This window comes from Protomyctophum parallelum (genome assembly GCF_964188405.1).
Source record: "Protomyctophum parallelum genome assembly, chromosome: 5".
Classification (NCBI taxonomy): domain Eukaryota; kingdom Metazoa; phylum Chordata; class Actinopteri; order Myctophiformes; family Myctophidae; genus Protomyctophum; species Protomyctophum parallelum.
In genome coordinates this window covers 23,256,193-23,269,098 of record NC_139702.1, presented here as the reverse complement: position 1 = coordinate 23,269,098, position 12,906 = coordinate 23,256,193, and the positions used below count along the sequence as shown (strand labels likewise).

Here is a 12,906-nt window from a genome sequence, read left to right as displayed (position 1 = left end):
GGGTGCTGTGTCACATGGATGACGTCCTTGTGTGGGGGAAGACGCAGGAAGAGCACGATACACGGCTACATGCAGTGCTGGAGAAAGCACAGAAGGCCGGCATTACGCTCAACATGGACAAATGTGAGCTCACACGCCACACAGTCAAGTTCCTTGGCCATGTGATTTCAGCACATGGGGTGACGCCGGATCCGGAGAAGACGAGGGCAGTACAGGAGATGGATGCACCTAAAAATGTCAGTGAACTCAGAAGTTTTCTAGGCATGGTCAATCAGCTGGGACGCTTCCTGCCTAATCTGGCGGAAAAGGACAAAGTGCTACGAGACCTATTGTCCAAGAAAAACCACTGGTATTGGGGGACAGAGCAGCAGGCAGCCTTTAATCAGTTGAAATCAGAGCTGTCATCCACACCAGTGCTCACACTGTACAACCCAAACAGTGTACTGAAGATCTCTGCTGATGCCTCTTCCTTTGGCCTGGGGGCTGTTCTGCTGCAGAAGAGTGACGCCCAGTGGTCGCCGGTAGCATATGCATCCAGGTCGATGACACAGACAGAACAGCGATATGCTCAAGTGGAGAAGGAGGCACTGGCTGCGACGTGGGCATGTGAAAGGTTCAGCTGCTTCATTCTGGGCAGGCCATTCCAGCTGGAGACTGACCATAAACCGCTGGTGAGCCTGCTGGGAGGGAAAGCTTTGGACGACCTCCCACCGAGAATCCAGAGATTTAGGATGAGGCTCATGAGATACAACTACACAGTCAACCATGTCGCTGGCAAAAGCCTGTGGACTGCTGACACTCTGTCTCGTGCTCCTCTGAGAGCCGCGAGAGCACACGAAACAAGCCTACTAGAGGACACCAACATCTACATGGACTCTGTCATTGGCAACCTGCCTGTCGGTGGAGATTATCTGAGCAACCTACGTGAGCAGTTGAGAGCGGACAGCGCATGCTCTGCAATGATGAGGTACTGCGCAGACGGCTGGCCTGACAAGAGCCAACTGCAGGGTGCGTTGAGGCAGTACTGGGCGGAGAGAGCGGTGTTGACTGTGCATGATGGACTGCTGCTGCGGGGCACGAGGCTCGTCATTCCATTAGCCTTGCGAGATGATGTGCTGCAGAGGCTACATGAGGGACACCTGGGGGTGACAAAGTGTAGGGGTCGGGCCAAACAATCTGTGTGGTGGCCGGGGCTCAGCAGCCAGCTAAATGAGATGGTGCTGAAGTGTAGAACCTGCATCCAGGAGAGGACAAACGTCAAGGAGCCGCTGATGCCTACTGAAATGCCGGACAGGCCGTGGCAGACCTTGGGGGCGGACTTGTTCACGCTGAATGGCAAGAACTATCTACTGGTGGTAGATTATTTTTCGAGGTTTGTGGAGATTGCACAGCTGTCGCCCACACGGTCCTCGGATGTGGTGGTCCACCTGAAGTCCATGTTCTCCCGTCACGGGATTTGTCAGAAGTTGAAAACAGACAACGGGCCCCAGTTCTCTGGTGGCCACTTCAGAGCCTTTGCAGCAGACTACGGCTTTGAACATGTCACCAGCAGCCCCAAGTTTCCTCAGAGCAATGGGGAGGCTGAACGGGCTGTGCAAACGGTGAAGAACCTGCTGAAGAAGGCGTCGGACCCATATCGTGCATTGCTGGCCTACAGGGCGTCCCCTCTGCAGAACGGTTATAGCCCAGCCGAGCTGTTAATGGGGCGCCGCCTTCGCACTACAGTTCCTGCCCTTCCGACGCTGTTGGATCCGGCCTTGCCGGACTGCGATGCGTTGGGCGCCAAAGAAAAGGAGAAGAGGAGGACCGACGCGAGATCTTTCGACAGGAGACACGGTGCGAGAGCCCTGAGGCCTCTCGTGTCTGGGGAGGATGTGTGGATCACCGATGCAAGAGTCCAGGGCACGGTGCTGTCTACACACAACACTCCTCGCTCTTATATTGTCCAGGTGCCCCAGGGCACGCTGAGGAGGAACCGGCATCATCTGGTGCCACTACAGACCGGCGGCAGATTGATCGACGACGCAGAGGCGCCGGTGGGGGAGGATTTGCCTGCTCCAGAGCCGACTCTCCCTGTGGTGACATCACCTGTCGGAGGGGATCCCACAGAGACTGTGCGTACCAGGTCTGGAAGGGAGGTTAGGCAACCACACAGACTTGATTTGTGACTGTTTATTTCTTGTGTAAAAAAAAAAAAAAAAAAAAAAAAAAAAAGAGAGAGGAAAGAAAAGGAAGTGGAAGATTGTGATTGATTAATGTGGCTATTGAAAGTGGAACTACTGTGTGAATTGTTATGCTCTAATGTTACTGTTTCTATACCTGAAAAGTTTAAAGTTTAATTCTAGTATGGAATTATTTAAGGTATATTATCTAGTATGTTGCATGTTCAAACAGGGACAGCTAAGGGACAGGTCTTCCAGCAAAGAGGGCAGAATAACCCCTTAAGACCTGCAGAGACAAAGGTAGTCCACCCTTTGTTCTCACAGAAAGGGAGATGTGGTAGTATGATATGGTTGAATGCATGAGATGTCTTTAAGGGGGAAAACGGATGTGACGTCAGTGCATGTTGACGCGGGCAGCGGATACGAGGGAAGTTTGTGTACACACTACGACTGGATGTTACGTGAGATTTATTGTGCTGTTGCAAATAAAATACTACAGAGCTTATAGCGTTGTGAAGAGCCTTTATGGAATAACTTGACAACATGGATTAGCATCGTCAGGTATACTGTATGCTCCAACATCCTGGCACTTCTCTCTGTTGTGATCTTTTCATTCCAACTATCCTGCTATCTTTCTCTCACAATCTCCCAAAGTGTCCAATTCATTTCAACTACACAATGGTCATCGGCAGACCGAAGTGAAAGATGTTTTTTAGCTAGTCTGTATATTGGCTTTTATCATGGTGACTATGTTATTGCATGTTGTCATAGTCTGCATTTGTGTAGTATGATTAAGTCAGGTACTAAATTATGCATGCATAAAGTGGGCCCTATTCATCAAATGTTTAATGACTTTATGTACTTTTTTTATGCCATTATGGCCACCATGGCAGTAGTTGGAATAATTATAATAATATTATAATTAATAATAATTAGCATGGAATAATTGGGATGTACAATTTAGCTACTACATATGTAATATATATAATAGTGTCTAACCGCATATTGTCATCATCATAATGCCTGCCATAGCAACTATTGTTAGTTTTTAATGCAATTATACCCATGGTTGAAACTAGGTCTCTATGGTGTGTGGATTTATGTCAGCTTTTTATAAGCTTTTAACTATACACTACTACAGTATCGCAGACACCCTCTCTGCATTTAAAGGAGCAGTTCACCCCCAAAAAATGACTTATTTTCTATCAATTACACACTGAGAAGAAGAGAGCACTGCCGAAGCAGACAATCCTCAGGCCTCAACACTCCAGGTTAGAGAAGCAATGCTGTGCAAGGCTCCATGATACAGTACATGATAAAATGAAGAAATGCCAGCAGCCCAGCACATATATGTCCTTTTCACATGATTTATTTACCTCTGACGAGCAGACAACGTACACGCATTTCTTCTTTTTATCATGTATCAATTACACACCCCATGAACCCTTGAATTCATGGAGATGTTTTTGTCACATTCCTAAGCCAATAACAAAAACTCTACATGAATTGGTGAGTAATCTTTTTTGGGTGAATTACTCCTTTAAAACGTTCCTTTTTCATAAAGCTTATAGGGCTGGCTCTTGCCTGGGACTAGCTCTTATAGTTACAATGACTGTCTAGACCAGGGGTTCTCAACCTGTGGGTCGCGACCCCTCGGGGGGTCCTGGAATTATTTTGAGGGGTCCCAAAATGATTATGAAAAGAAAATGCTGCAACTGAATGGCTGGAAAATGGAAATTTAGAGTTTACATAGTACACATAATGCATGCATAAACTTTCCTTAATGATTATATCTGGTTTCAGTATTTATTTATGATGTATTCTCTCTATTATTAAGGTAATTGTAGCGGTCAATTTGTATTAGTGGTGGGGAGGAGGAGGGTGGGGCGGGGGTTGTGAGACATGGCCAAAGCATAGACTGTCAGAGGACTTGCCCTGTCTCACAGAGCTCCTCTTCCCTCCTCTCCCTACGAATTCAATCAGTGCATGTTAACTAACATGACATCTTCCCCCAGGCTTCCATGTATTGCAGTTTGCGATCACCCCTGGCTGTGGGTCAAGCATGTCCATGCATTCTACTGTAGCTAAGTGTAATATTAGCCTATAGTTGTGATTAATGTTTTTGTCTCTCTGCTTTCCTCTGCTTTGTCAACCATACAGTATGTCCTTGAACAAACTAGTTTGTAGTTTCTAGGCACCATTAACAAGGAACTGACCCTCTCTCCACTGAATCACACACCTGATAAAAGTCTGTGTGATTACCGGCAGAGTGGGCTGAAGGATTGATGGGTCCGCCCTAATGCATCATATGCTGATGATGACCCTGGACCGTCACCATCTGTGTGTGTGTGTGTGTGTGTGTGTGTGTGTGTGTGTGTGTGTGTGTGTGTGTGTGTGTGTGTGTGTGTGTGTGTGTGTGTGTGTGTGTGTGTGTGTGTGTGTGTGTGTGTGTGTGTGTGTGTGTGTGTGTGTGTGTGTGTACTAGGCGCAGATACATCATTACTGTCAATCTCACTACAGCACAAGTGGCTATTTGGACCAGTAGACAGTGTATACTCAAGCCTTGTGAATGTGATCCCTTGTGTGCGTGCGTGCACGTATGTGTGTGTGTGTGTGAGAGAGAGAGAGAGTATTTGACACAGTGTGTTAACTGTTAACAAGCGGGGTGAGTTATGACAAGACAGCTGGTCACTGACGTGCATCATATAACCAGACCATGATGAACCCTTAAAGACTTGTTACAAACCACCTGCCCACCTGGGGCTGCAAGAGACGTCTTTAACATGCATCATGCGGACTGCTACACCCTGTGTGTGTGTGTGTGTGTGTGTGTGTGTACAGTATCATGTGTATGTGCAATTGTGCGTTTGTCCCACACACAGACACACGCACGTGATGCCCACGTACAGAGACACATACAGTACACACAGTACATACTAAACGTTTATACAGTGCATATACTCACTTGTGTTTCTTGAGCGACAGCCCCATGTGTTGTTTCATCTGCTGCAGGCCATGGTAGTCAGTGTAGATAAGGTCAAAGGGTAGAGGACCCGTCAGAGGGCAACTGCCCCTGCCTGGAGGCACGCCTAGGAATCTGCAACACACACACAAATATCCCTGCATTAGAAAAAAACCACATGAGCCCTATTTTATACATTTGTATATGGTGTCACGCTGCGGAAACAGTTAGCTCTGCTAGATCTCCTATATGAATAGATGCTTTATTCTTTTTACATCTGTGGAAATCTTTTCCAATACCGACCAATGCCCAATACACTTTTTTAGACTCTGCATATGTTTATATTTTCTCCACAGTTATTATTATGCAATGCAATGCAAATATTATGTTCTTTACTGTCAATTGCATTAAAATGAAACTTATACTAAGAATAACCATGCAATTATATTTACTGTAGTGTGTTGAATCTCAAGCAACTTTCACGTCTCTGCAAGTTCATTTTCATATGATAACTGATATGGGACAATGCTCATTTAGATATTATAAAGGAACAGAAAACTGGAACAGGATCCGCTCTTAATTCCAACGGTGCATTAGTCCGACAATGTGGCACTGCGTGCAGTGAGGGTTAGGGACAGGGTTAGTATGCAGTGAGGGTTAGGGACAGGTTTAGTAATGCAGTGAGGGTTAGGGACAGGGTTAGTATGCAGTGAGGGTTAGGGACAGGGTTAGTATGCAGTGAGGGTTAGGGACAGGGTTAGTAATGCAGTGAGGGTTAGGGACAGGTTTAGTAATGCAGTGAGGGTTAGGGACAGGGTTAGTATGCAGTGAGGGTTAGGGACAGGGTTAGTAATGCAGTGAGGGTTAGGGACAGGGTTAGTATGCAGTGAGGGTTAGGGACAGGGTTAGTATGCAGTGAGGGTTAGGGACAGGGTTAGTATGCAGTGAGGGTTAGGGACAGGGTTAGTATGCAGTGAGGGTTAGGGACAGGGTTAGTATGCAGTGAGGGTTAGGGACAGGGTTAGTAATGCAGTGAGGGTTAGGGACAGGGTTTGTATGCAGTGAAGGTTAGGGACAGGGTTAGTAATGCAGTGAGGGTTAGGGACAGGGTTAGTAATGCAGTGAGGGTTAGGGACAGGGTTAGTAATGCAGTGAGGGTTAGGGACAGGGTTAGTATGCAGTGAGGGTTAGGGACAGGGTTAGTATGCAGTGAGGGTTAGGGACAGGGTTAGTAATGCAGTGAGGGTTAGGGACAGGGTTAGTATGCAGTGAGGGTTAGGGACAGGGTTAGTATGCAGTGAGGGTTAGGGACAGGGTTAGTAATGCAGTGAGGGTTAGGGACAGGGTTAGTATGCAGTGAGGGTTAGGGACAGGGTTAGTAATGCAGTGAGGGTTAGGGACAGGGTTAGTATGCAGTGAGGGTTATGGGACAGGGTTAGTAATACAGTGAGGGTTAGGGACAGGGTTAGTATGCAGTGAGGGTTAGGGACAGGGTTAGTAATGCAGTGAGGGTTAGGGACAGGGTTAGTATGCAGTGAGGGTTAGGGACAGGGTTAGTAATGCAGTGAGGGTTAGGGACAGGGTTAGTATGCAGTGAGGGTTAGGGACAGGGTTAGTAATGCAGTGAGGGTTAGGGACAGGGTTAGTATGCAGTGAGGGTTAGGGACAGGGTTAGTAATGCAGTGAGGGTTAGGGACAGGGTTAGTAATGCAGTGAGGGTTAGGGACAGGGTTAGTAATGCAGTGAGGGTTAGGGACAGGGTTAGTATGCAGTGAGGGTTATGGGACAGGGTTAGTAATGCAGTGAGGGTTAGGGTAAGGTTGGGGACAGCTGGGTTAGTAATGGGCCGAGAATTTGCGAAAATGTTGCAGAATAGCATGGTCACTTGTTGCATTGCCTGTTCTATGTTGCAATGTTTGGTTTGTCTCAGACCAAGGACCGCAATGGAAATAAGTCACTGACTTTAATCCTTGACGTTTCCCTGAAAAGCATGTGTTTTTCTTTTAATCATCTATCTATCTATAAATGCACCATGTCTTTGTGTGTATGTACGTGCATCTGTAATGCACGTAACTTGAAAACCGTTCTCCCCATCGTTCTCCCCACCTACGAAGTTCCACACCCCCACAGGGAGTGCAGTGCCCGGTGTCGAGTCGGTCGGAACCACGGTTGTCCAGAACCGCCACAAAAGGCCTCTGCCCGGGCTCTGGACAGGGCCCATGCCCAGGCTCCAAATATGGAGCTGGCCTGTTCTGACATCACAATACTCCATATTTGGGCATGCCTGACATAAATAAAGGGACACAGAGAGACAGATACAGAAATCTCCATATACAGTATGGGCATAAAAGGGACACAGACAGATGGGTGGAACGGGTACTCTGACACAGGTACAACTGGTATTGCATAGCTGGGTGGGGCATGGATCTCCAACTTCCATCGTTACCGACTCGGTGCTGTACAGCCGGAAGAGCTGCAGTCTATATAATATCTAGTAACGTCTAATGAATCAAATCTAATTCTCACAATAAATCTATTAAACGCATCTAGATGAATGAAATGTTTCTACAGTAATGTACTGTAGTAGTATAGTGTACTCAGTACGTGCATACTGTATCATATACAGCGCACGTGCACACGCAGACTCACACACGTCCACTCTTCTGAACTTTCTAGTTGTTTATCATTCTAGGCCAAGAACTTATTTTACTTCTTTTTCGCAAAGTGCCTCCAGGCCAAAGACGTTTTTAACTTATTTTTAAAGGGGCTTAAATTGATAACATTATAATCATGACTTAAGACACATCTTACAACTCTCGTTCTAAAAAAATAGAACAAATCTATGGTGGCCTGTGCTAACTATTGCTACTGCCATTTAGCGGTGGACGAGTTTTAATTAAGCGGTTTAGTTAAGCCTCAACTGAACAGCGAAAAAAGGTGAAAAGACTGGTGGCTACAAGAGAATGTCTTCTGTTTGCACTCAGAATACACTAGAATCAAATAAATATTTCCCATGAACACACGCGCACACACGCGCACACACACACACACACACACACACACACACACACACACACACACACACACACACACACACACACACACACACACACACACACACACACACACACTGCACAACGTCCATTGCACCCAGAGGTGTAATTGTGACTATGGGTACAGCATCCAGTTTGGCTCAGTTTCTATCCCATTGATTGACTAAAGACCTTTGGTTACCGCACCGACAGGCTTGTTATTGGACGCCTGACCTGTGAGTGGTCTGGTGGCTTTTACTTTGACCCCCCCTGCGTCAGATGAGGCTAAAGGTTAATGGAATTGTTCTAGAAGTTACAACCACAGTGAATTTCATATCGCTATGGTACATTTACTTTGGAGTGGTTCTGGCTTAAGTACAGTATATACTTACAGTATAGCCAGGGACCAAGTCATTCAATATATTTTACTCACTTTATCCTGGGAGCTACAAACTACTAGCAGTGCAAAGTGATGGGATAAAAGGGAGACATGGTGTCAAAACGTTCCATTTGTTTAAAGGAATTGTGCACTATGTTTCAAAAATAGCCTGAGAATGAAATAGGGCTCACTGGCCTGGTTAGTGTCCGCCCTTAGACTGGGAGGTCGGGGTTCAATCCCCGGCCAACTAAAAGTATAACAAGAAACGACACAGTCGTATTCATCAGGTCATACTCTCCCTCCAAAAATGCACAGGAATTCAAGGCAGACGATCAAGAACAAACGTCCATACATAATGTGCTCGTAGCAATAAATGTAAAAATCCTTATTTGTGGTGAATGACCTGAGTACTTTGCACTGTTTACCACATTTGAATAGCTTAAGTGTGAAAATTAACTCTTTAATGCCAATGCTGTGTTTCACGTGATATTTTCCCAATGGCGCTCGCTGCCGTTGACGTGTTTCATGTGTTTTTAGGTTTTTATTGATTCAGAATGTTCCGGCTTAGATCACCGTCCAGCAGCGTCCCCGTCGCTATAGGTAACACTTTGCTCTGCTGTGGTCTGTCAATGAAATGACAGACCATCCATCCATTATAAAAGCGTGATCTTAAAACATTTCTTTCTCTGAATTGAGGCTCAGATTGAGCTACTGTAGGTGTTTGAACAGAACGGCAATGTTAGTGGCTCATTACTACATCTCACGGTGACAATATTAACGCTTCTGATGACTTATAAAAGACGGTAGCCACATTTTGCTTCCGGTTCACTTTGGGGTGAATTGTGGGGGTCTTCAAAATAAACATTTGGGATCTTCAAAATAAAAGTCCCCTGTACATCCGGAGGCAGTTACTAGTTAGTGATATACAGACTGAACCAATATTAGCAGTCAAAGAGAAGAATAAATTACTATCCAAAATGAGAAGATTCTTATAGTTAATTTCACATACAAATGTGGGCATCCAAAAAACAAAACATCTCTGTGCTTTATTGTCTTAAATTGCACCCCTGGTCATAATTACACAATCATAATTATTGATGTACATGTAGACTAAACACTCTATTGTCAGTAAATCTGACCTTTGTAGGACTGCTTTTTTCTGTCAGACCAAACCAGTCTTTGCCAAAAATAGCTGATCTACAAGCTCACTTTAGGCTTATGTTCCCCACAGAATCTACAGCATGTTACAGATGACTCAGAGATATCTAGAGATTATGTCAGTCAGCAGTTATCAAAAGAAGAGAGAGGAGAGTGCAAACAGAGCTTTGAAACATCAATAAACAGTAGGCCAGATGAGAATAATATTCCCTGCATGTTCCATGCACTGAAGAAGCTGGGAAGCTGCTTTGATGTAGTAAACAAATTGGAACAAGTGTAGAGTATGTTTTTTTCTGTTCTTGAGTCAGATAATTCTGTTCTTGAGTTAATTGTAAATGGTTTCTTATTGTTTCAGCAATCTCACTTCAAATTTGTAATGTCCAACTAGGTTTTTTTTCTTCTTTTCATGACACATAATTACACAGTAAATGTCATTATGAGTAGATTGCAGCTTTTATCACATAGTGACTTAATTTCCCTGACACTTTTATCCAAAAATCTGTGAATACATAACAAGTGTACTGGACACGCTTGGTAGCCGAGCGATATCATCACCCGAACATGCCTACAATTTATCTGTATGCAATGCCAATACAGTACATTTACAGTACAGCTACGGAGCACAAAATGATTTCAACCAGGACATTAGTCTAGGAGAGGTAAGCATAGTTAAAACAATTAGGGGTCATCAATATGTCCGTACATGGACAGATCAATTTTAATTTCAAGAATCAAAGTATATCGAAATGAAAACAGCAATATTGACTACAGTATGTATCGTATCGATACATACTGTTTTGCAATGGAAATAATCGATATCGAATCGTTTTGCTATGCAATTAATCAATACTACATTTTTGTGCATGGTATTTAGCAATTTGTAGAAAAAAATGAAAAAGACGGGTTTAATTACTTAATTTAAAATAATGTCAGTGTATTTTAAATGGTTACTGTATCGATTTCAAATCATTGAATCGTATCGGATCGCCATAATGAACCAATATCGTCCATGTATCGTATCGTCAACTATGTATCGTGGTACGTATCGGATGGCTGTTAAAATGTATCGTTACACCCCTACTACAGACTATGACACTGTTTTATTTTCAAGGACCCCCATAACTCTGAGGTCCATTTGGTTCCATACACATCAGAGTTACAGACCTGTAATGGTCATTTAGGGCTATAGCTCTTTACTTATATGTGTTTGTCTACTCATTTTGTCCATGGCAAAAATATAATCTTTACAAAATGTCCACCACAAGCCAGCATGGTGAATGGTGATGACCCCTTATTATAACTGTGTGTGTGTGTGTGTGTGTGTGTGTGTGTGTGTGTGTGTGTGTGTGTGCATAAATAGGGTCCATTGACTTCCCTTGTAGCGGGGAAACAGCTCTCAAAGTCACTCTTTTAGCACATAAACGACAGTTTATGACGTCAGGAAAACTCATGCGGTTTTATTTTTAATAACAAATGTCAACTTTGTCTTGTTTTGACTAATTTGTGTAGAAAGAAGATCCGGTAGGTATGCCTACGCCGACCGAATCACTGCTGTTTGGTCCGATCTGATTGGACCAAAACGGTACACCACTTCCTTATTGGAAACGACAGGGATGTAAACAAATGGATTTGATCTCGTCCGCTTGACACTAAAAACATACACAATGGACGTGTTTGAGGGAGACACTTTAGAAGAAGTGTGTAAAGTGTCTGTGTCTAGGATTGCTCATATTTGAGGGTGCATCTCAAACAGCGTGGAGACAAACGAAACCTTGCAAGACGACCCGCGAGAGTTGGGAACGCCGTAGCACTGCTTCAGTCTATCTCTGACTAAAATAGTAACTTTATAAATCTATCTTAAAAGACGAAAATAAAACCGCATGAGTTTTCCTGATGTCATAAACTGTCAGAATCAGCTTTTGTTGCGTTGGTTTATGTGCTAAAAGAGTGACTTTGAGAGCTGTTTCCCCGTTACAATGGAAGTCAATGAGCGACTATTTTTTATTTCTTAAATATTTTAAAACAACACAACGGAGCGAAATAACTCATGGAATGGAATAGTTTGCCCATAATAAGATAAGAAAACAACCCAAACCTCTCAAAAAGTGGTCTTACCCTTTAACAACATGAGCCATATACTGTAGCATCCCAATTGTCATTATTATAGGCAAATATTCTGCGAAATATATAATATTGTGTGTGTGTGTGTGTGTGTGTGTGTGTGTGTGTGTGTGTGTGTGTGTGTGTGTGTGTGTGAGGTCCCCCCCACAGGAAAGCCTGACAATTTCAAAATAAAAGCGTTTAAGCGCTATACAGTATATATATGACATATGTGTTCAAGCAGGGAGTCTCGTTTTATTCCATATTGTCCATTATTCATACTGTGAGACTGGAACATAATTGGAATGCAAGAGAGCACCAGACTATTTCCGAGAAATAATGCCAGAATGAGACAATACGATCTGTTAATCATATCAATCATATTCCTCCCAAATCTATTTCTGAACATATTTACATCACAATCCATGTTTCCACACACGCACGCACACACACATGCACAAGACAACTACAGTAACATACTGAATTCCAATCCTTTCCTTACATGACATGAAAACCCAATCAGAATGTTGTTTGCCTGCAGATGCCTATCAGTCTCATGTCTGTCTCTCTGTCATGCAAGACGTCTTGGGGGAAGTTGGAGGCTAGCGATAGAGCGTTTAGATAATTGCAGGAAGGCTGTATCGGCTCAGCCTCCCTAATGTCCACAATCATTCACAGGGAGGGGGAGAGAGAGAGAGAGAGATCTGCAAGTTCCATGAGGCATAAAAAGGCAATCAATGGAATAAGAAGACATTTCAAACAAAATATAGAATAAAATAAAATGGGCCATTGTAAAAAAAGAAAAATGTCAAAATGCAATTATGGTTTTTACTTATTCTCACTCAATCAGCAACAAAGTTGTATTCATCAGGAGTATGAAAGAGAGGAGAAGGTCCTTCACCATCTGGTTGTTCTGCTCCTGCCTTCTATTCTTGGCAGCCGTTCCGTCATAACATAGTGAACTACAGTGAAAATTAGAGCTTCAGTTTGTTTTTAACTGTATCTCCGTACTTTCTCTATCATTAACTGTAAGCTCTAACTGATAAACCCATATTAGACTCAAACGGCACGCACGCACACACACACACACACACACACACACACACACACACA

General features: G+C 43.9%; 1 protein-coding gene across 1 annotated transcript in view; it reads right to left on the bottom strand.

The window, feature by feature from the left end:
• LOC310858714 (alpha-1,6-mannosylglycoprotein 6-beta-N-acetylglucosaminyltransferase B-like) overlaps window positions 1-12,906 on the bottom strand; it is a gene marked incomplete at its 5' end in the record, with an annotated part of 152,539 nt that overhangs the window by 19,485 nt on the left and 120,148 nt on the right. The window contains 1 exon segment of the mRNA XM_083764959.1: window positions 5,128-5,259. Within this exon segment, the coding sequence (XP_083621085.1) occupies window positions 5,128-5,259 (132 nt within the window).